The sequence below is a fragment of the Dermacentor variabilis genome, chromosome 4 (genome assembly GCF_050947875.1).
Source record: "Dermacentor variabilis isolate Ectoservices chromosome 4, ASM5094787v1, whole genome shotgun sequence".
In the NCBI taxonomy this organism is placed as follows: Eukaryota; Metazoa; Arthropoda; class Arachnida; order Ixodida; family Ixodidae; genus Dermacentor; species Dermacentor variabilis.
In genome coordinates, this window is record NC_134571.1 from 6,257,535 (window position 1) to 6,277,924 (window position 20,390).

The 20,390-nt window shown below is 45.0% G+C and overlaps 1 protein-coding gene across 11 annotated transcripts in view; it reads left to right on the forward strand.

The window, feature by feature from the left end:
* The window catches only part of LOC142578610 (uncharacterized), a 307,117-nt gene that overhangs the window by 45,843 nt on the left and 240,884 nt on the right, over positions 1-20,390 (forward strand). For all 11 annotated transcript variants that reach the window (XM_075688019.1, XM_075688020.1, XM_075688023.1 and 8 more), the window contains exon 4: positions 11,586-11,738. In XM_075688019.1, coding sequence (XP_075544134.1) covers positions 11,586-11,738 — 153 coding nt within the window. The remainder of the gene's footprint in view (positions 1-11,585; positions 11,739-20,390) is intronic.

The following is a 20,390-nucleotide window of genomic DNA, read 5'->3' on the forward strand; positions in this document are numbered from 1 at the left end:
ATGTGACGGCCTTCCATGCTCCTTGTTCCCTGTCATCTTCGTGAGTAGACGCCGAGTCCGAGTCATACGCGTTAAACTCTGGCGTCGCGTTGCCGTTGTAGCGAGAGACGCCATGACGAAACGCAGCCTTGGGTTTAGCTGCTGCAGTTGCAGCTATCGCGGACAGGGTTCCGCGTGCGCATTTCGGCCCATGCTTGGCGGTGGGTACAATGGGTAGGTTTGAGACGAGTAAATCATCGCACTTGCCTTTGCTTCCCCTTGGTAGCTCAGGCTCAGCAAGTGGAGGGAACGGATTCACGTCTGGACGCAGCGGCGTCTTTCTCGAAGCGGTGTTGTCTACCATGGCATCGGTCGAGGTGCTCGTTAGGGTTGGCACATCCTCTGGCGTGAGGGCGTCTTCAAACTGCTGTAACTCCATGTCCTCGGGTAATGGAACATTCAAAGCTGTCTCTGGGTCATCCATGGCCACGGTCCATGCGACTTTTGGGCCCTATGGCCCAATGTAACAGAAGGAAGACAGTGACTCTCGGAGACGAAAAGACACACGTCCGTTCAGCGCCGCCACCTGGTTGTGAGTCCATGTGATCGAAAGCCTGTCATTGTGTAAGGAAAAGCACTGCTCTTTTCTGAGTGCCAGTTGAGACGGTTAAGGGCCATGCGTTCCATCAGTTTGCTTAGACACGAAGGGCAGGTTCGCGATACAGTTGGCCGGTTTTCGGTATTGGTATTATTATTGCCGTTTTCCACTCCTCTGGAAGGATTCCGGATTCCCAAATATTGTTGATGTGTTCTAAAAGTTACTCGAACTGAGAAGCGGTTAAGTTACGAAGTGTACTCTAAGTAATCCTGTCTGTAATGCCTACGGGCCTTGAAAGTATCCTAAATAAATATTAAATAATAAATCTCATCTTTTCCAGCGGTTGTGTTTCGTTTCAGCGAAGAGAGAGCCGTATGTAACTCAGCTAAAGTAAACAGGCTCTTTATGCCTGTTGTACTCTCTTCGAGTGACTCAGTTGGATAATCCGGAAGTTGTCCTTCATTTTGGTCCAAAGGATAGAAGGTCTGACGAATTTCATCAGCTATTTCTTCGCGTGTCAGGCCAGAGCCCATCGTTATCTTTTCCATGGTGTGTCGTGGTTTTCCTTGGCCCAAAAGTGATCTTAAGATATTCCCCACTCTCGCAGTATGTAGGCGGCCGTTGAGCTTGTCACATGTTTCTATCCAACTTTCAGTGCAAACTTCTGCGTGTATTCTTGTGCTTCTAATGATATTTGCTCAATAAGTTTGCGAAGGCCATGATTCTGTTTATGTTCTTTCCAACCCTGCACAATCATGTGTCTTTTATCCCATAAGTTAAGCGGATGAGAGTCTGTGTGTGGGTTTTCAGGAGTACGCGCAATCTTTTTGGTGTACCTTTTCCTCGTCTTGCTAGTATTCTTCACCCATGAATGTAGGTCCGGCTGTTCGTCGGCCCTGTCTAGGTCTGATCGGAATTGGTGCCAGTCAGTAAGTTGTGTATTGGAAGCTGCGTTAGCAAGGCGAGCCTTTGAGTGAGGAATGCTTAGAGTAACTTCAATGATGTAGCGGTCACTTCCAAGATTTTCGTCAAGATTCGCCCAAGTTACATTCCCAATTCCGCGGTACCAGCTTAAATTGGGGTTAGAGTCACGTTCAACACTTTCCTTGGCGCGTGGGCTCGGTTGTATCATTAAGGAACGTACACTTGTTATCTTGCATTTTTTCTTTCGAGGCACTGCCCTGCTTTCGTTGTAGTAGGCTGGTAGCCCCATGATATGTTATGTGTATTGAAATCCCCAGTTATAGTGATGTCTTTGTCCTTATGTAGCTTTGTGTACGTGTCCAACCATTTCAGAAAAGAAGGACAGTCGAGCCTTGGTACTCAGTATGCATTGATAATTAGAACGTCGTGGCTGCCTTAGTGACATTGGACAGTAACGTACTCCTGAGTCGAATTGTTTATGGAACCAGTATCCATTTGTATAGCTGGGATTTGTTTGGCCACGTATGTTACAGTGTTATGGGAATGGTCACACCTTGTGGAGCTCTTTTGTCTTGTTTATTAATACTTCCTTGGGTAAACTGTTCATATCCCGGTAATGATATAAGTTTGCAAGCTTCTTGAATTAAAAGGATGTCTGGTTTTCGTGCTTCTCGGTAGATAAGTTGTTGTAAGAGAGCCTTCTTCCCTCGAAGGCTCCTGCAATTTCATTGCCATATTACTAGACGTCGATTAGAGCTTGCCATATTACAGATTTGCCAAGGCGGAGGTCTCAACGTCCTTGGACTGCGTGGATGTCTGTGCACGTGCGAATATTTGTGCGTTGGCTACTAGCTGTTGAACGGCGACATCAGTGCGGGCAATTTCTTGTTTTAGATATTGCATTTAAGCCTGTATCGGTGCGAATCACTGCTACCTCATTCGCGAGGCTGTCTACTTTAGCCGTTCAAACCTGGACCGCTCGTTCAAGTCGCTGTATGCTTGATTGGCATGTGCGATGGTGTTGTAGCTGGTGTCACAGGGCGCTGAAGAGTTTGAGAGTGCGAGTAATGAAGAACTGGAGTCCCTGAAATAGAATGGGTTGACTGTGAAGTGTTAGGTAAGGGTTGCGAGGAATTAGTAGGTAGGTTTGGACCGACTGGCTCACCGTTATCAGAGGCCAGCTGGCTCTTGGGCCATTCCACGCCAAACGTCCCGACCCCGAGAGTGATCATCGCTGAAGTACCTGAAAAAATTTTGGGCCAGATGTCTTTTGTGTGAATAAGGTTTCGCCAAAGTATTTTCGTCGAAAAAAAAATTTGTGATCACGTGATCGCTCTTTGAAATTTCCGGGAAGAAGCAAAAGTTGGTTGGAGGTAATTTTTTTATTCAAGCCTGAAAGTAGGTACAATAATAAACTTTATTTTAGAACATTGTACTGGCATCCTTCTTTCATATTACGTTATACTTGAATCAATTTTAGAATTTTCCGAATTTATTTGGCTCAGTAAAAAAGCAAAAAAAGTTGCCTTTTCAGACATTTCTTGCATAAACTGCGTTGACTTCTCAGCTGCAATAATTTTTCTGAGTTTTTGCCTTTTGCTATATTGTATGTTAAAAATAATTCCCAATTATTAATAAATATATTTTTTAAGAAAAATACCTCCGAAGTTGGAAAAAAATTACTTTTTGGCGAGATTCAGGCCACATTTAAGCATTAAGGCCCTCCAGATAAAAATATGTCAGATAGGTCAATATACGCACCGGCCTCTTAGCTTGTGATATAGAAAGTTTCATTCGAGTAAATTTTGTTTGAAGCGGAAAAACATTTTTTTAAGTCGGCAATCCATGTCATTAGTAGGCACTGCTGAGCTCGGTCTCACTGCACGATGCGTATGAGCCACCAGAGAGTTTTTGGGCTCACATATGCATTCCGGCTGTGCGCCGAAAAAACGTTGACTGTGCCGGCTATGTCGCTTGACGTCAGTCTAAACGCATCGTAAATGGCCTGTTTTTGTCAGTTCACCTCTTGTCATTTTTGTGGCTTGGGGCTGTCAGGTTGGCGAACACGGCATCGATGTGGGTGGCTTGCAATAACTGTTAATGGCTAACTTTGCCTCCTGCAGAGCGGGAGGCAACACGGCCGCTTCTTTTCTGCTGTTCCGCACCAGAATGAAGACGGCTGTTGACCGGGCTACAGACGCTCACAGCTGGAGATTAGAGCCTGATTCAACTTGTCGGTTGGCTTACGTTTTTTCGTTCACTCATGTTCAACTCTTCACACATGAACCTTTACAGGCAAATGAAAGACTCCATAGTATTCATGCCCGCTTCTTTACTTCAACTTCTTCGGTATTTGAGTATGAGGTGACACAAACCCGAAGAGTTGAAACCGTCACTGGTTTGAAGTGGTGGAATAATCGCGTTCCGTTAACACCGGTTGCTATGCTGAATGTCAAACCAAGCTCTGTATCTTTTCCTTGTATTTTGCAATTAGGTACCCACATTACTGTAATCCCCTTGATATTACTTTTGGCCCAGTCAAACAGATCCTCTGGAGATTGAATCTGGCTGTGATATGGCCGCTGCAAGCTTGCTCTTGCTGCCAGACGTTTGAGTGTGCCGCCGACACCATCGCATGCACTTTTGCCGTGTGAAGTGGCGAAGAAATTCCATTCTACCGATAGATTAAAGTCCTGTTCATGGTAGCAAAGGTTCAAAAAGTTCTTTTTGTTCTTATATTCTGATGAAGCTCCATCAGAGAAATAATGATTTTTTTTTACTTCAGGCAGATATTGTTTTACTACCTCGAGCACTGCACTCTGAAATGTGTGTACTGCGACTGTATCATGCTCCAGGCAGTCAGAAACAACAGCGAAACACCACGCAGAAACCTCTCCAGGGTCGCTTTGCGCCTTCCGAAAATAGACAACTGCGGCATGTATTGTAGCTTGGGTGTTAATCCAGTGGTAGGACTGTGGTGCGTCCTGAAGTATAAAACTGTAATTTTCCGCGAAATCCAACACCATGACGACCTCGTGTTGGCTTAGGTTAAACTTCAGTTCTCGAAAGTTGCGAGCTTGCTGCTTACTCATAAAATGGTGGATCTTAAGTTGATTCAACATGTCTGTTAACTTTTCGGAAAACTCTTCTGATGTCAAAACCATGGTTTCGAGTCTACAGCGGACTCCACTTATCCATTGCCGGACAAGGATGTTGTCTCTGCTCTCTGCGACATGGGCAAGACTTTGTCGAAGCAGATTCTCAGCGTACTTTATGCCAGGGAAGGATGCGCATTCGTCGAAAATGCAATCTTGGTTATGAAGTCGACATACAAGTGTAGCCAGGAGCTCTTCAGTTGTCTCCTTGAGCCCACTAGAATGAAGCATTAGTTTAAAGTTCTGATGGCTCATGCAGACGCACACTGTGTGTGTGCCGCTTCCACCAGCTAAAACACAGTGGGAAGGACGCATAGCGGCGAACGTTGAAAAGCCACACTTTAAATTGTAAGTCTTCTTCCATTCTTCATGCATTTCCTTCAGGTTCATCAACAATAGTCGCTTTTGATGGCCTTTCAGAGTGTCCTTTTTTCTTGGTAGGCAACAACATACAGAGTCATCCTCGTAGAAAGCTCTGACCGATGACTTCACTTCTTCACTAACTGGACGACCACGTCTTGTTTGCGGCCTGCCTAGAATCCCACTGTTAGACTTGACTTTCATTGCCTCGCGAACTTGTCGTTCCGGTGCATCAAAGAACTCCATCATTTTTTCACGAGACCAAGATTGGGGGGCTAAAGTGAGGTACTGTATTTTTTTTTCTCGGCTATGTTCTTGGGAAAACTTGTTTTTCAAGTCTTGGATCAAGCAGACAATCATTCAGGAGGAGTTCAGCGCCCTCGCGTTTGTCAAGGGTCGATGGCTGACACATTTCCGGGGACGTAGCCGTTATTCCCTCCGCGTTTTCTCGCATTGTTTCCACTTTCTTTTTAGCGTGCGTCTGTCTTCCGCGCTGCAGTTTCCTTTTTACGCTGCTGCCAACACCTCTTTCTAAGGCCTCCTTTTCTGTTCCTGTACCACTTGATTCAGGCTCACTTTCACTACCTCCGACCAGAACGTCGAGTTGTTCTGGCAACACCAAATTTGCCATTCTTTGAGTACTATACAAGTGCCGCTTGCAAGCTTCACAGATTCGATTTCCTGGAACCAGGCCTAGAGAAGGGTGGGCATCAACAACGGCCAGTGTGATTACGGTCGACCCCCGGCAATGCTTCGCATGTCTAAAGAATGGGTCTGAGCACAAGTTCGAAGCGACTTTAGAAATGTATCGACGAAGGTAAAGTTGTTTGTGGTGCATACAAATGGTCGCATCGTCACCCAGGCCTCTTCTTGAGCGCAGCGCAAGAAGACGCCGATCTATGCCAGTCAAACTAACTACATTTGTCAGCTGCTGCTCGCTGCAGTAAGTTGTTTTGTGGCAGTTCTTTGGGCCGAAAGAGCATGGCGGAAGTTCGCTTCCTGAAAAATAGTGCCACGCGAACCAGTAAGCCTCCAGAAATAAGCTTGTTTTAGCTGCACTGCATTCTGTTTGTCTCATTGTCTAAGATTTTGGCTTTTCTGACATACCTCCAAACATGCCGCACTGTAAATGGGCTGATTCGATAACCTCAGTCTGTTCACGAAAATATCGCGCGATTGATATAGCAAGCATCGTTTTAGATGATGCCTTGAATTATTATTCTCGTGGAAAAATCTGATTCAGTTCAGGCGCTCTAGGTGAACTGCGCAAAGATTTCAAATCGCAAGTCAATGCTCGAGACATTTTCTTACCTTTAGCATTGCAAGAAATTGACGCTGGAAGGCATAATACTGAAGCTTGGATTTCGCATCCATTCTGAACGTGTTGGCCTGAGTTATGTGCCATATTATTTCCGATGTTCCTTCGTTGCGACAACGTCTGTACGCATTCCCATAAAATTCGCTCACTGGAAGCCTCGTCTGCCGCCTTGTGCGTCTGTCAGCTGATCACACTATTTTCATTGGAGAAACACATGAATACAGAGGTACAGGTAAAAAAACATCCCCAGAAGGATGTAAAGCCGTTTTCCTTGCGTTTTCTTAAGCACCGAAAAAGCAAAAACCAAAATAACGTCAAAAATTTTAATCTGCAGTAGTTATATATACTAGCCGCCGTCTGCTGGGCGGCAGACAAGGAGGAGAAAGCAGACGACGATACGGAGACGACAAGGAGAGCGGCGACACGTATGCAGTGCCTACTAATGACATGGATTGCCGACTTAAAAAAATGTTTTTCCGCTTCAAACAAAATTTACTCGAATGAAACTTTCTATATCACAAGCTAAGAGGCCGGTGCGTATATTGACCTATCTGACATATTTTTATCTGGAGGGCCTTAATGCTTAAATGTGGCCTGAATCTCGCCAAAAAGTCATTTTTTTCCAACTTCGGAGGTATTTTTCTCAAAAAAGATATTTCTTAATAATTGGAAATTATTTTTAACATACAATATAGCAAAAGGCAAAAAGTCAGAAAAATTATTGCCGCTGAGAAGTCAATGCAGTTTATGCAGGAAATGTCCGAAAACGCAACTTTCTTTGCTTTTTTACTGAGCCAAATAAATTCGGAAAATTCTAAAATTGATTCAATTATAACGTAATATGAAAGAAGAATGCCAGTACAATGTTCTAAAATAAAAGTTTATTATTGTACCTACTTTCAGGCTTGAATAAAAAAAATTACCCCCAACAAACTTTTGCTTCTTCCCTGAAATTTCAAAGAGCAATCACGTGATCACAATCTTTTTTTCGACGAAAATACTTTGGCGAAACCTTATTCCCACAAAATTCATCTGGCCCAAATTTTTTCAGGAACTTCAGCGACGGTCACTCTTGGGGTCGGGACGCTTGGCGTGGAATGACCCTCTCGTCATTCCTGGGACGTTTCGGCTCAAGAGTGGCAGATCCCTTGGCGGCCTTAGACGGTGGGCTTCCATTTGGAGATTTTTTCCTGATGGTTTGGTTGACACTGCGACTTCGGCTGCTGTTGCGCCTGCGACTGCGGTGGCGACTGCGACTCTGGCTGCGACTCGTCTGGCGAAGCACGGCAAACCGGTTGGAAGTAGCGATGGAGGTTTCTGGGGTCTTGTTGTTTATAGTGACTCTTGTGTCCTGTTGACGGGGACGGTGTGTGCCCTGTGGCAATTCAGGGAAATCTAACGTATACTGGAAGGGCTTCGTGTTGCGTATCCGTCGGCGACGGTACTTGGATGCCCGCGAACGCGCCGCGCGATCCGCTTCTTTTCTTGCTGGGCAGTCTTTTGAAGTCGGCGAATGTTTACCGCCGCAATTATGGCAGTAAGGGAAGCACTCATGGGGGGTATGCTTTGCGCACTGGGAAATGTTCTAATGCATTGATGGCGTATGCAATACGTCGGACGATTTGAGCATACGTCGGTGGCGTGACCGATCGTGAAGCAGTGCGAGCACAGCGAACTTCTGTGTCGAAAACGGTAGAGGCACTGGACAACGCGATTAATAAGGGCAAATCTGGGTAAACGTGGGCCTTCCAGCGTCATCATCACGGTGTTGGACGAGCCTATTCGGTGAATTGTGAGGAGTTTCGCTTGTTCAACTTCCACAATACCCTACAGCTCTCCGTCGGAGACCGAGGCGGGTATTCCATGTATGACGCCTCGTGCGTTCATAGGATCAGCGGCACGCAGGTATTTATTTGTCTGGTAAGCTGCATCGTTGATAGTAATGCTCTTTAGTTCCGCGAGCTTGTCGGCAGCAGATCAACGATAGGTGTCAACGGCCACCAGAATTTGTGTGGTGCGAATTTTGAAGTATTTGTCGCTGCGTTCCATTGTGTTGAGTCCTGCCGCCGAGCGCATAGCGTTGCCGAGGGTACCGACGCCGATTGCGGCAAGGAATTTAACAATCACAGTGGTGGTTTGTTGCTGGCGCGACGTTGTCCCTACGGTGCGCCAGTGGCCGAGTGTCGCAGCGGACGCCGCTGCTTGCTCAATTTCCATGCTTCAGAAGACCGCGAACGCGCGTGACGTTGGTGGTGTCGAGGTGACGTCCAGCCATGGACTACGCTTAGTGGCCGGCGGCCGGCTACGCCGGCCAAGTTCCTTCATTAATTGCGCAGAAACGATGAAAAGCTCGTCTCGCTGGAAGGTGGGTACCTTGAGACGTCTTCCTAACACAAGTTTGGAGTCCTATCGAAGAAGGTTCCTTTGACAGGGCGAAAACTTCGAGGAGCAGATGTGGATCCGTGCTGACTCGGCGACCGCGTCCAACGCTCCGTGGCGGGAGATGAGGACAGCGACGCACCGTAGCAGCCGCCGGAGAAGAACTCACCCCCATGCCTCGCGCGCCCCACGAGAGGGCACACACCCGGGCCGCGTTCCTCGCTCGCGCACGCGAGATGGAACCGCGTTCACCGGCTCATCCTCGCACGCTTTCACTCATACGGAACCTGACGGCGACGGTGACGGCAGAAATGCGCCTGGAGTGCCCATATAATTGCTATCGCAATAATATGCCTATGCACTAAAGACGACGCGATCAAATGCATGTTGCTGACTCTTGTATGGAGTAATTCACACTATTTTCTTGTATTCTGCTTAATTGCATAATTAGTCAAGCTTATCTAACCAAGGAAAAACCAAGATGTATGCACTGAAAGATAAGCAGGGTAATATCATCAGAAATCTCGAAGGTATAATAAAAGCAGCGGAAGAATTCTGTACTGACCTTTACAGTACCCAGAGGACTCAAGAGCACTCTATTCGAAAAAGTTATGAACAGTATACAGAAACACATCCTATAACTTGAGCGGAGGTCAAAAGGGCCTGGCATTAAACGGGGGTAAGCGGCAGGAGAACATGGAATAATAGTCGACTTAGTCAAAGATGGAGGAGACCTAATGCTAGGAAAACAGGCGGCTCTCTATACGAAGTGTCTATCAACTGCAAGGGTCCCAGAAAACAGGAAGAATACAAACATTATACTAATCCACAAGAAAGGCGACGTTAAATAACTGAAATATTATAGGGCCATTAGCTTACTCCCAGCATTATATAAACTATTTATCAAAATAATCTCCAACAGAATAAGGGCAACATTGGACTTTAGTCAACCAAGGGAACAGGCTGGCTTCAGGAAAGGATACTCTACAATGGATCACATCGATATCATTAATCAGGTTATTGAGAAATCCGGAGAGTACAATAAGCATCTCTATGTGGCTTACATAGGTTACGAAAAAGCATTTCATTCAGTAGAGATACCAGCAGTCATAGAGGCAATGCGTAATCAAGGAGTACAGACCGCTTACGTAAATAACCTGGAAAATATCTACAGAGATTCCACAGCCACCTTAATTCTACGCAATAAAAGTAGGAAAATACCAATAAAGAAAGCGGTCAGATAAGGAGACACAATCTCTCCAATGCTATTCACTGCGTGCTTGGAAGAAGTATTCAAGCTATTAAACTAGGAAGGTTTAGGAGTAAGGATCGACGGCGAATACCTCAGCAACCTTCGGTTGGCCGATGACATTGTTCTATTCAGCAACACTGCGGACGAGTTACAACAAATGAGTGAGGACCTTAACAGGGAGAGTGTAAGAGTGAGGCTGAAGATGAATATGCAGAAGACAAAGATAATGATAAATAACTGGGCAAGGAAACAAGAGTTCAAGATCGCAAGTCGGCCTCTAGAGTCTGTGAAGGAGTATGTTTACCTAGGTCATCTAATCACAGGGAACCCTCACCATTAGAAGGAAATTCACTGAAGAATGAAAATGGGTTGGATCGCATACGGCAGACATCGTGAGCTCCTGACTGGGAGCTTACCGTTATTATTGAAAAGGAAAGTATACAATCAGTGCTTTTTACTGGTGCTGACATATGGCGCAGAGACTTGGCGGCTGACAAAGAAGCTTGAGAACAAGTTAAAGACCGCGCAGAAAGCGATGGAACGAGGAATGCTAGGCATAACTTTAAGAGACAGAAAGAGAGCGGTTTGGATCAGAGACGATAATCTAATAGACATTAAGAAAAAGAAATGGCGCTGGGCAGGTCATGTAATGCGCAGATTAGATAACCGTTAATTGGACCATTAGGGTGACAGAATGGGTACCAAGAGAAGGGAAGCGCAGTAAATGAGGGCAGAAGACTAGGTGGTGCGACGAAATGAGAAAATTTGCGGGTGCTAGTTGGAATCGGTTCGTGCAGGACAGGGTTAATTGGCAGGGAGAGGCCTTGGTCCTGCAGTGGACATAAATAGCCTGATGATGACGACGACAACGATGACGATATTTAACCAACTTCGGAAGCAACAAAGTTAGGCAAAAAAATTCCAATTAGAATGTTGTAGAGCGATCCGTTGTTGTATATGATCCGCGTACAAACGAAGATAGCATTTAGCCGGGTGTGCTGCCCTGCACCTGCTGATCGCTATCACGAACAGCTCATCGGTGGCGTAAATCGCACAGCCAACGGCTGCGTCACTGCCCTACCGCCTCTTAAGCGGCAGCACACACTGCTAGGTGTCGTGCTCACTTGCGCGAGAAACGCTCGGGAGCGCTGCCATCCCGACGCGCAAGTGGGCAAGTCCCGTGGTATTTTTCTTTTTATGTGGGCATCTGAAAAACACTAATAATACCTAATAGATAGAAAGTTACAGTTTAATCGGACGTTTTGCAAAGCGCTCTAGATCGTTCTAATTAGAATTCTTGGCTAAATTTTGTTGCTTGGGAAGTTTGTTAATTAATCTTGACCAATTATGCAATTAAGCTGAATAGAAAAAAAATTGTGCGTCTTACTCCGTACAATAAATAGTCAGCAACATATATTTGTTCGCGTCCTCTTAGCGTGCATCGTCATATATTTGAATTCTGGCTAAACTTAGCTGGGGCAACCCTCTATATTCGAGATACTTCATATGGTTTCCGCTCAAAGGAAAAAAAAAAACACTGATAGTTTATCTCGCTTTTTCTTCATGGTATGAGTGTTTCGAGGTCATTTTACAGGTTAATGCTTTCTTTATTGTTTTCAGGTTTACCAGCTGTTCGCCATATCAGCCAACCCACAACAAAAAACCACTGCGAAGATGACGTCGGCGGGTGCGACCATTACTGTTACTTCGATGGAAAAACCACACACTGCCTCTGCAAGCGTGGTTATACGGTCAACGGGACAAAGTGCATAGGTAATAATTCGCAATTTCAAATTCAGTGTAACAAATGATATGATTTGGGCATCGATCGGCATGTTTCTCTCGGCACCTCGTGCGAAACATTAATTTATATTCACACAACATTATTTATTACACAACGCTTTTCTCGGGAGTGTTCACAATAACCGCGAGTTTAAGTTGAGTCACATTATATTGACCCGGTGACTTCAGTAAAAATACCGACTCATGTTTCATTTTACATATTTTGGAGAACCTTTCTAAAATAATGGCACGTAAACAGGTGTCGCAATTATCACCGGATTTAAGCACAAGTTCACAACCAGGCAACTGTTCAATCGCTCAGAAGGAGTTTTTCGTTCATATTGTAGAATTGGGTGCAACGAATGCGCAAGGCTATTTCATTTTGTGAAGCTCTCGTAATATTTTTGCGTTTTATGGTATCCGGCGTCTGAGTGCATTTTCATAAAACTCTCATCCTGTGTGGGAGTGTAACGTAGGCTGTTTACACTGGCTCGGTATAGATCATACATGACACGAGTTGGCGACGAGTTGTCAGCCGAGCAAGAGGATGGCCAAGACGATTATCTGGAAAGGCTAGCAGATGCTCAAGTTTACCGTGGTAGACTTGGTGCCGTTGATTACCGAAGCTATGCTTCGTTTACATCTCCATAATGCTGGCTGTGCAGTCAAATTTGATCGGTTTAAGATCAGCGTAATTGACAAGGGCATTGTGCAAAAAAAATCCAGATTCCATGCACTGCGGGAAGCGATGTAAGCGAATCTTTGTCTGCTATTTCCATTCATTGACGTTATTTGGCGCTGATATAGTGACGGCATACGACAGTCGTGACGGGATGTGAAATGTTACCTTGCCTGCTCCGCTTGTGTTTGTTCTTGGACCGCTCAACGCGTTACGCGAGCCTTCGCCTCGTCGGCACTAATTGCACGCTTCGGCGCCATTCTGGGTTGTAGCGTTGTAGCTCACAAAACTATCTCCTCTCTCTCTCTCTCTCTCTCTCTCTCTCTCTACTCCTTCGCTAGCACTCTCCCCACCCCCTTCCACTGTCGTTGGTGTTTCGGGTGGGCACGGAGACAAGCGCGGCAGCTCCTGCACAGCATTTGTTAGGCGTCATGCCTAATTAGGCGTCCAGGGCATCGTGCAGACGCGACGCGGCGTAAATCTTGACAGGAGCTTCTCTGGTCATCTTTCCTTCGTGCCACACTCCTGTCGAATCCGGGGAGAAGGTCGGGTGAATGACCGCTCCCCGGATTCGTCGAAAAGAGGTTCGACTTCTCCTTCCCGTGCTCGGTATTGCAGGAGGAGGGGCCCTCTCTCCGTGCCTGTCACGTGTCATTCGACGGAAGCAAGATCCCGCCCACACTTGTAGAGAGCCTATTTAAGGGGCTCCGAAATGTACTTTGATAGACTTCATGCTTGAGACTTCATACTTCATGCTTTTCTTATTTTATTTCAACTACCTTTGAATAAATAGTGCAAGTTTCGCACTAGCAAATCGTCTCGCCCGTTTGGTAGCCATGGCCTACCGGATGCCTGCAGCCCGCCGACAACGCCACGCTACCCAAAAAGTAATGTTGGTCGAGCTTCGATAGGCAGGCGCCGCTACTTCTCGGCAGCAGTACGGTACGCTACCCTGGAGTACGCAACAAACCACGTCTCGGCCACGTCCCGACACGGCCGGCCTTAGTGGCGTGCGTCTCAACTACGTCCTGACATGTGCGGCGTCAGCCACGTGCCGGACAACAGCAGACTCAGCAGTGCGAAAGTCGAAGGAAGGGGCAAATAAAGCTGCGCTTTAATACAACACAGCATGCAGAGCTGCCACAAAATGTGTCGTATGGATCTCTACTTTTGCCGCAGGATAGATGCGTGAAAAAGCACTGACTACCGCAAGATCAAGCCAATTAGGCCAACTACAAGAACGCTTCACTCGTCGTCGCATTCTTACCCAGAGCATCCTCAGCTTTGGCCTCGAGAACGTGGTCGAAGAACACACAGCCAGACGAAATAAGAGCGTGCGAGTGCTCGAATGTTTGCATGTGGATTGAAGAATTGTTAGTTTTTGTACTAGTCAGAAATTGTGCATTCGTAGTTTTCGAATGACATTTTCTCTTGAAAATCCGACTCATACGACTATTGGGCGCTGAAAGACGGGAACTTCTGTGGGAAGGGTCGCGGCTTAGTGACAGCTTCAGGGGCCTGCTGTGAAGGCTAGCCTGTTGTTCTATAGTTTAAGATGCGCGCTTCTGTTGCAAGAGGACAACAGATGCGGAGTTCCGCAACGCGGTCATGCACATTATAATTTTTTGCACGATGACTTGGAATGATCTAGCATAGGGCAGCGTTGTTTTGGACTGCCTGGAATGAACAAAGTGCGTGCTTAGTCCGCCCAGTACAATTTTTTTTTTGTTTCGCGACTGCGAAATCTGCCATTGCCTAGCGGAACAAAGTGTCAATAACTATGTCGATAGGTTTGTAGATGTGCATTGTACCGACGCAGTAATTTCATTTGTGCGCGATAAGCTAGCGAATAGCAATGATGGATACAAGGAAAAAAAACTCGGAGATAACGCGGGAAAGAATGCGGTTGCAATTCCACACGCTCGCCGTGCCTCACACAGATTCAGGTTAGCGAAGGTGTTACCTTCTTCAACATTGATTGAAGTAAATGCGGTGTTCTTTAAAATGAAATCGTCAAGACGTAGTTCACGCGGATTCAAGGCAACTCTTGGAATCTATGTGAAGCGGTCAATCAAATCCTCTCAATTTCTGCATTTCGTTCCTTCGTCTCTGGCGCCGTGGTGGCGCACCCGCGCTGCCACGCGCGTCCCGTCTCGAGCTGGCGCGAGGTCCGTGCCGTCGTGCGGTTGGGTCAGACCGCAGTTTGATCCAGCCACAGAGGGCACGTGTTTTTTAACTGTGAGGTGACGAGTTGTCCACGCCCCATTTCAAAGGGGATGCCGAGAAATCATTATCACCATGAGTAACTCACAATGTAGTAGTTTATTTATTTTATTTATTACGTGCCTGCATCGCCCATGCGGGCATTCCAGCCGGGGGATTTCATATAAAGGAAGAAACAAGTGATGACTTACATAAAGCGCGATAAAACGCATCACTGTTTGCAATATTAACAACGTCACTGAAAGAGGATTACATTCTCTGATTGATCGAACAAAAAAAGAATACCTAACGACGTCACCCCTGAAAGGAAACTCGCGGACTTTCAGTGCATGGTCGCGTTTCAACAATGTATAAGTAGGCTACCTAATGTATCTTTATCTCTCAGTCACTGTTTTTGAATAATGAACAGCGTGAAAAAATTTCAACCTGAGATTTTAGCCGGTCCTTTAATGCTGGCCACGATAATTTGATTTTACTTTCTGTGATACTTAATTTTCTACCATACTCATTAAGAACAAACATAGCTGCTCTATTCTGCATTCTTTCAAGCTGTTCCGTGAAATCAGCCGTGTACGGATCAGAACAAATACAAATGCAATAAAGTAAGCTACGAACATAGGTGAAATACAAGTGCTCTTTTAGTTTATCCGGTAACTGACCGAAGTTACGGCGCAGGAATCCGAATGATCCTATCGTCTCATCTTTAATATGCGTAATGTGCCTGTTCCACGTTACATCAGATGTCATTAATATTTCTAAATATTTGTATTTGTCAAGCTTCTTTTATGCCATATTACTCAAGGTATAAGTGCATGACTGAAATGCGCTGTTTCTTGAAAAGGTGACGTGAACACAGTTTTGAACATTTAGTGACGTTTCCCACCATATTGCGCAATGTTCCTGTAATATCTAAATAAATCTGTTATGATTAAATGTCACTTACGTTACCTCTGACGCTATAAATGACCCAGTCATCCAAAAACATCCTAAATGAAGACGTAAGGTCCCTTTCAATATCATTAATAAAGAGCAAAAATAAAAAGGGACCCAGAACTGATCCCCGAGGAACACCTGAGGTCACTGGAACATATACAGAAGAAACACCGTTCATCACCACAGACTGCTGTTTTGCAGGAAGCTATTCGGCAATCCAACCTATGACACTGTTGTCCAATTTGTAGGCCCTAAGTTTCGAGATTAGAAGATCATGTGCAGACCATCGAACGCTTTTTTGAAATATAGAAATATGCAGTCTATTATTTTGGTTTTGTCTTTTGCCGAGGTCAGATCATGAAAAAATTCTACTAACTGTGTAGAACATGAAAAATCTTGTCAAAAACCATGTTGACTAGAGCTTAGAATACTGTGCTTAACTATATGCGACATGATTGAAGTATAAATTATGTGTTCCATTAACTTGCATGTGATACTTGTTAAAGACACCGGTCTGTAGTTCTCAACGGCACTTCTCGATCCGCCTTTGTGAATAGGTACAACCCATGCCAGCTTCCAATCACGCGGTAAACGAGACTCAGACAAACACTTTGTAAATAACTGAGAAAACTAAAAACAATATTCCAGAACAGTTTTTAAGAATCACTGCCGAAATGTCATGAGGCCCACAAGCTATCGCCGGCTTCATCTCCTGCAATGATTTATGCAAACCTTCTACACCAAACATAACCTCAGGCATTTGATTAATGTCCATTTGGAAGATCACTGGAACAGTGTGAGAACGCTTTGGTGTAAACACTGAGAAGAAAAAATTGCTAAAAAGTTTTACTTCGTCTTCATCAGCATCAATGATGGGTTCAGAGCCCTTTAAGGGGGGGGGGGGGGGAGGACAGAATAGTTTTCGTTACCGTTACACCTAATACTCTCCAGAACTCTTTGGAATCATTGAGCAACTTCACACCAACGTTTTCAAAATAAGTATGCCTGGCCTGTTCCGCAAGACCCTGAAAGCTTCTTTTCAGACATTTCAGCTCTAACCAAGTATTCTGGGACTTCGTTCTCCGAAACTAGACATAAACTCTCCTAATTTTTTGTATTAGTGTGCGCAGCTGATAGTTAAACCAAGGCTTATTCTGCGACCGTTTAGATAACATGAGTAGGAACAAATGTATCGCGCAATTCAAAAAGCTTGTTTTTAAACAGCTTTCATAACTCTCCGAGGTCACCCGCCGTGGTTGCTCAGTGGCTATGGTGTTGGGCTGCTGAGCACGAGGTCGCGGGATCGAATCCCGGCCACGGCGGCCGCATTTCGATGGGGGCGAAATGCGAAAACACCCGTGTGCTTAGATTTAGGTGCACGTTGAAGAACCCCAGGTGGTCGAAATTTCCGGAGTCCTCCACTACGGCGTGCCTCATAATCAGAAAGTGGTTTTGGCACGTAAAACCCCAAATATTATTATATTATTATTATCTCCAAGGTTCAATTCATCAAGTAATGCATCAAAGGTAGGAAAATATGACTCAAACACCGAAATTATAGCACCAAAATCAGCCCTCTTATACACGTAAATCTTTCTGTGTTCCTTTTTCGGCACGGACACTTATTGAACGTTTATATAAGTAGTAAAGCACAATGGTCACTGATGCCGGGCAGTACATTCACATTCGTTTTAATGTTTGGAACATTACATAAGAACAAACCAATTACATGACCTATGCCGTCGTTCCGTGATGCATCACGAATGTCCTGTTGAAACGTAAATCACAGACGAGATCCCAAAATGCCCAATACAAATGGCCAGTGAACGACACTACAGGGTCATCACACTACCAGTCTATATGCGGAAGATTAAAATATCCCCCTAGTATTATGATAGCGTTTTCAAGCGAATCAAGGAAAGCAGACAGGTGAATAAACTGGTCGCATGATGATCCGGAAGGACGGTAATATGGTCCAATAACTAGACTTTTCCCATTAGATAGCCTCACTTTGCAAAAAACAGGCTCAGGATCAGCTGTAGAACCTTCGAGAGGCCCACACGATAAGCTTGAGCTAACAAGAATAAATACCCCTTCCCCTCTCGATTCTCGATCGCGTCTGGAACAATGATAGCCATCTGGGAAAACTTCAGAATTCAAGACGCTCGAGTCCAACCATGGCTAGGTGCCAATAACTATTGATGGCTCAACTGATCTAACAAGGATACGGAAAGAATGGACTTCATTTCTTATGCTCCTGCAGTTTATCACCAAAACACTGAGCATTTCTTTTGTCTTAGTAAGTGTTGGTTGTCACATCTACTTCACTTTGTTGGTCACGCTATCAATATGATAGCGTTTGTTGTCCATGTACAAGGTGTCAAACTTTAGTACTGCTTTTTTACCCTCTTGCCTATACTGTTTTGCGAAATTGCATGAACGATTTCTTTTATCCCTTAACACGCGTGAAAAATGTTCCGAAATGCTATATAGCTCGTGTCCTTTAACTTGCATGCATTATTTAACACTTGTTGGCGTTCTTTGAAAGAGGACAACTTCACTATAATTGGGTGTGGCTTATCTGCGCGAATGGTTCCTATCCGGTGAGCGCGCTCAATCCTACCAGCATTGAGTTGCAGTTTCATGCGGCACAGGTTTGAGACAAGTTCGCGTGATTTAGTCGCTTTTTCGCCAGTATCGCTATCTTCAAAACCATAAACAAGTAGATTGTCCCGCCTTTGACGATTCTCAATATCGTCAATTTTTGAACCAAAAGCCGACAATGTCGCCTGATTTTTATGCTGCTGTGCCTCGACGTTATCCAGTGTAGAACGAATGTCATCTACACCTGCGATTGTTTCTTCTAATCACACAATACGAGCCTTCCGTCCTTCTATTCCAACAGAGAACTTGTTCTCCATTCTGACAGCTTTTTCAATATTGTGTTTTGACCTTCAAGTATTCGTTCAAACTGTGCAGTATCGGGCCCTGGGTTCGGCTCTATGTCGCCTCCGCACAACAGCACAACCAGTAAATAGAAAGCGGAACGCCTCCAAACAACAAACTGATGTCTTAAGAGTGCCCTGCGCGACTGCAAAGAAATACACTGCTTTGAACACAAGAAAAACAGAGTTTGGGGTGGAACCGGCAAAGCAATGCAAACATTCATCGAAGAATAGTGCCTGTGACTATAGCACCGCGAATGCTATACCCGCACACGTCAAATATAAACAAGTTCTCTTTTAAATATCAACAATGAGGTCGTGTTTACTTCGTCTTGCATCGCGATTTCTTGATTTGTATTCTAAGCCTTAGGAAGGCTGTGGTATTGTAATCGCGAATAACCTGGCTCGTAGCATGTTGCTTCGCATGTTTTAGTAATCAAGTGAGGGCGACAGAATTTGTCTGAAGCCGGCGCAGCGTTCTCTGCTATATTGTGAGCCATCATTTAGGACACGAGTAAATTACGAAATAAAATAGAAAACCAGCTTCTACGAAGATAACCAGACAGCAATACGACTAGCATTAGCATTTCCGATTATACTATATCACTACTACTATGTTATTACTATATTACTACTACTACTATTACTATATTATTGAGAAATCAGTATAGCTCGGAGACCTTGTGAACGCCTAAGGAATGACAGTACGCTACAAATTGCGGTGAAATTATTTATTTCCTCACAGGTCTCTTGTTGAGACATTACCTGAGGGAAGGGGGGGGAGGTTAGTGACAAAGAAAGATACTACAAAGTACAAAGCGATATTTTTAATGAGCCGCTTGAATTTAACGGAGTCGATGATAGTGGCAGCTTCGGCGGGCAGGGCATTCCAGTCTCGAGTTGTGCGCAGAAAAAAATGATTTCTGAAAAGTCACGGTATGGGCTTGTGGGGGATATACAATGTTAGAATGACTGGTGCGGGGAATGCGATGTGCTTTTTTTATGTGTGGGTTGTCAAAAGGCAAACAGTGGAAAAATTTATAAAAAAGGTTAAGACGTGCTATTCTAGGGCGTGAGGCTAGAGAGGGTGAGCTTATTCGGGCTTTTAGTGCCGAGATGCTTGAATTGGGTGCGAATACGTTGACAGAATAAATGACTCGAGGACGGTAATAAGATTATTGTGGTGGGGCTCATAAATGGCATCGGTATACGGGCCGCACAAAGGTTTGAAAAGCAAGTTGTTTAATGGAGGGAGGAATGAGGAAAAGGTTACGGTGTAGATAACCTAGACTACGATTAGCAGAACGAAACTCTGAAAACAAGAAGGCAACGCGTTCCTTGTGGATGTTGTTTAAAGAGTGCAGCGATGTCGAATCCTCGAACGTTTTGCTTTTCCCACGGCGCTACAAAGTGGGAAGCATACATGGGAAGCTAGATGGGAGGCAATAAGCACGATTGCCACATTCACTGCAGCTGCACAATTTCGTCAGCAAAAGGGCAGCAGCGTGCAAGTGATCGTTGACTTGCTGCATTGCCCTACCCTCCAATAGAGAGTCCGAGTGATCCAGGCACCCTTGATTATCACACTCTTCAAGAAAAACATGCAGATGTGCCACTAATGTGCTATCGCTTCATTTGTCTTTTGCATATGGTACAAATGAAAGCCCCAATTCTAACGATTATAACAACAGCTGGAAAAACATCTGTCGCTACAAGAAAGAATTGAATAACTTAAACGTGTCCAGCTTAAATTTTGTGACAAATGGTCATGCTGAAATGTTATTCGCACTCGCCAAAGCGTTTAGGCCAGGAACAGCGTAAGAAAGTGCGTCTCACGTAAATGTCTGGTTTGAAATACCTGCG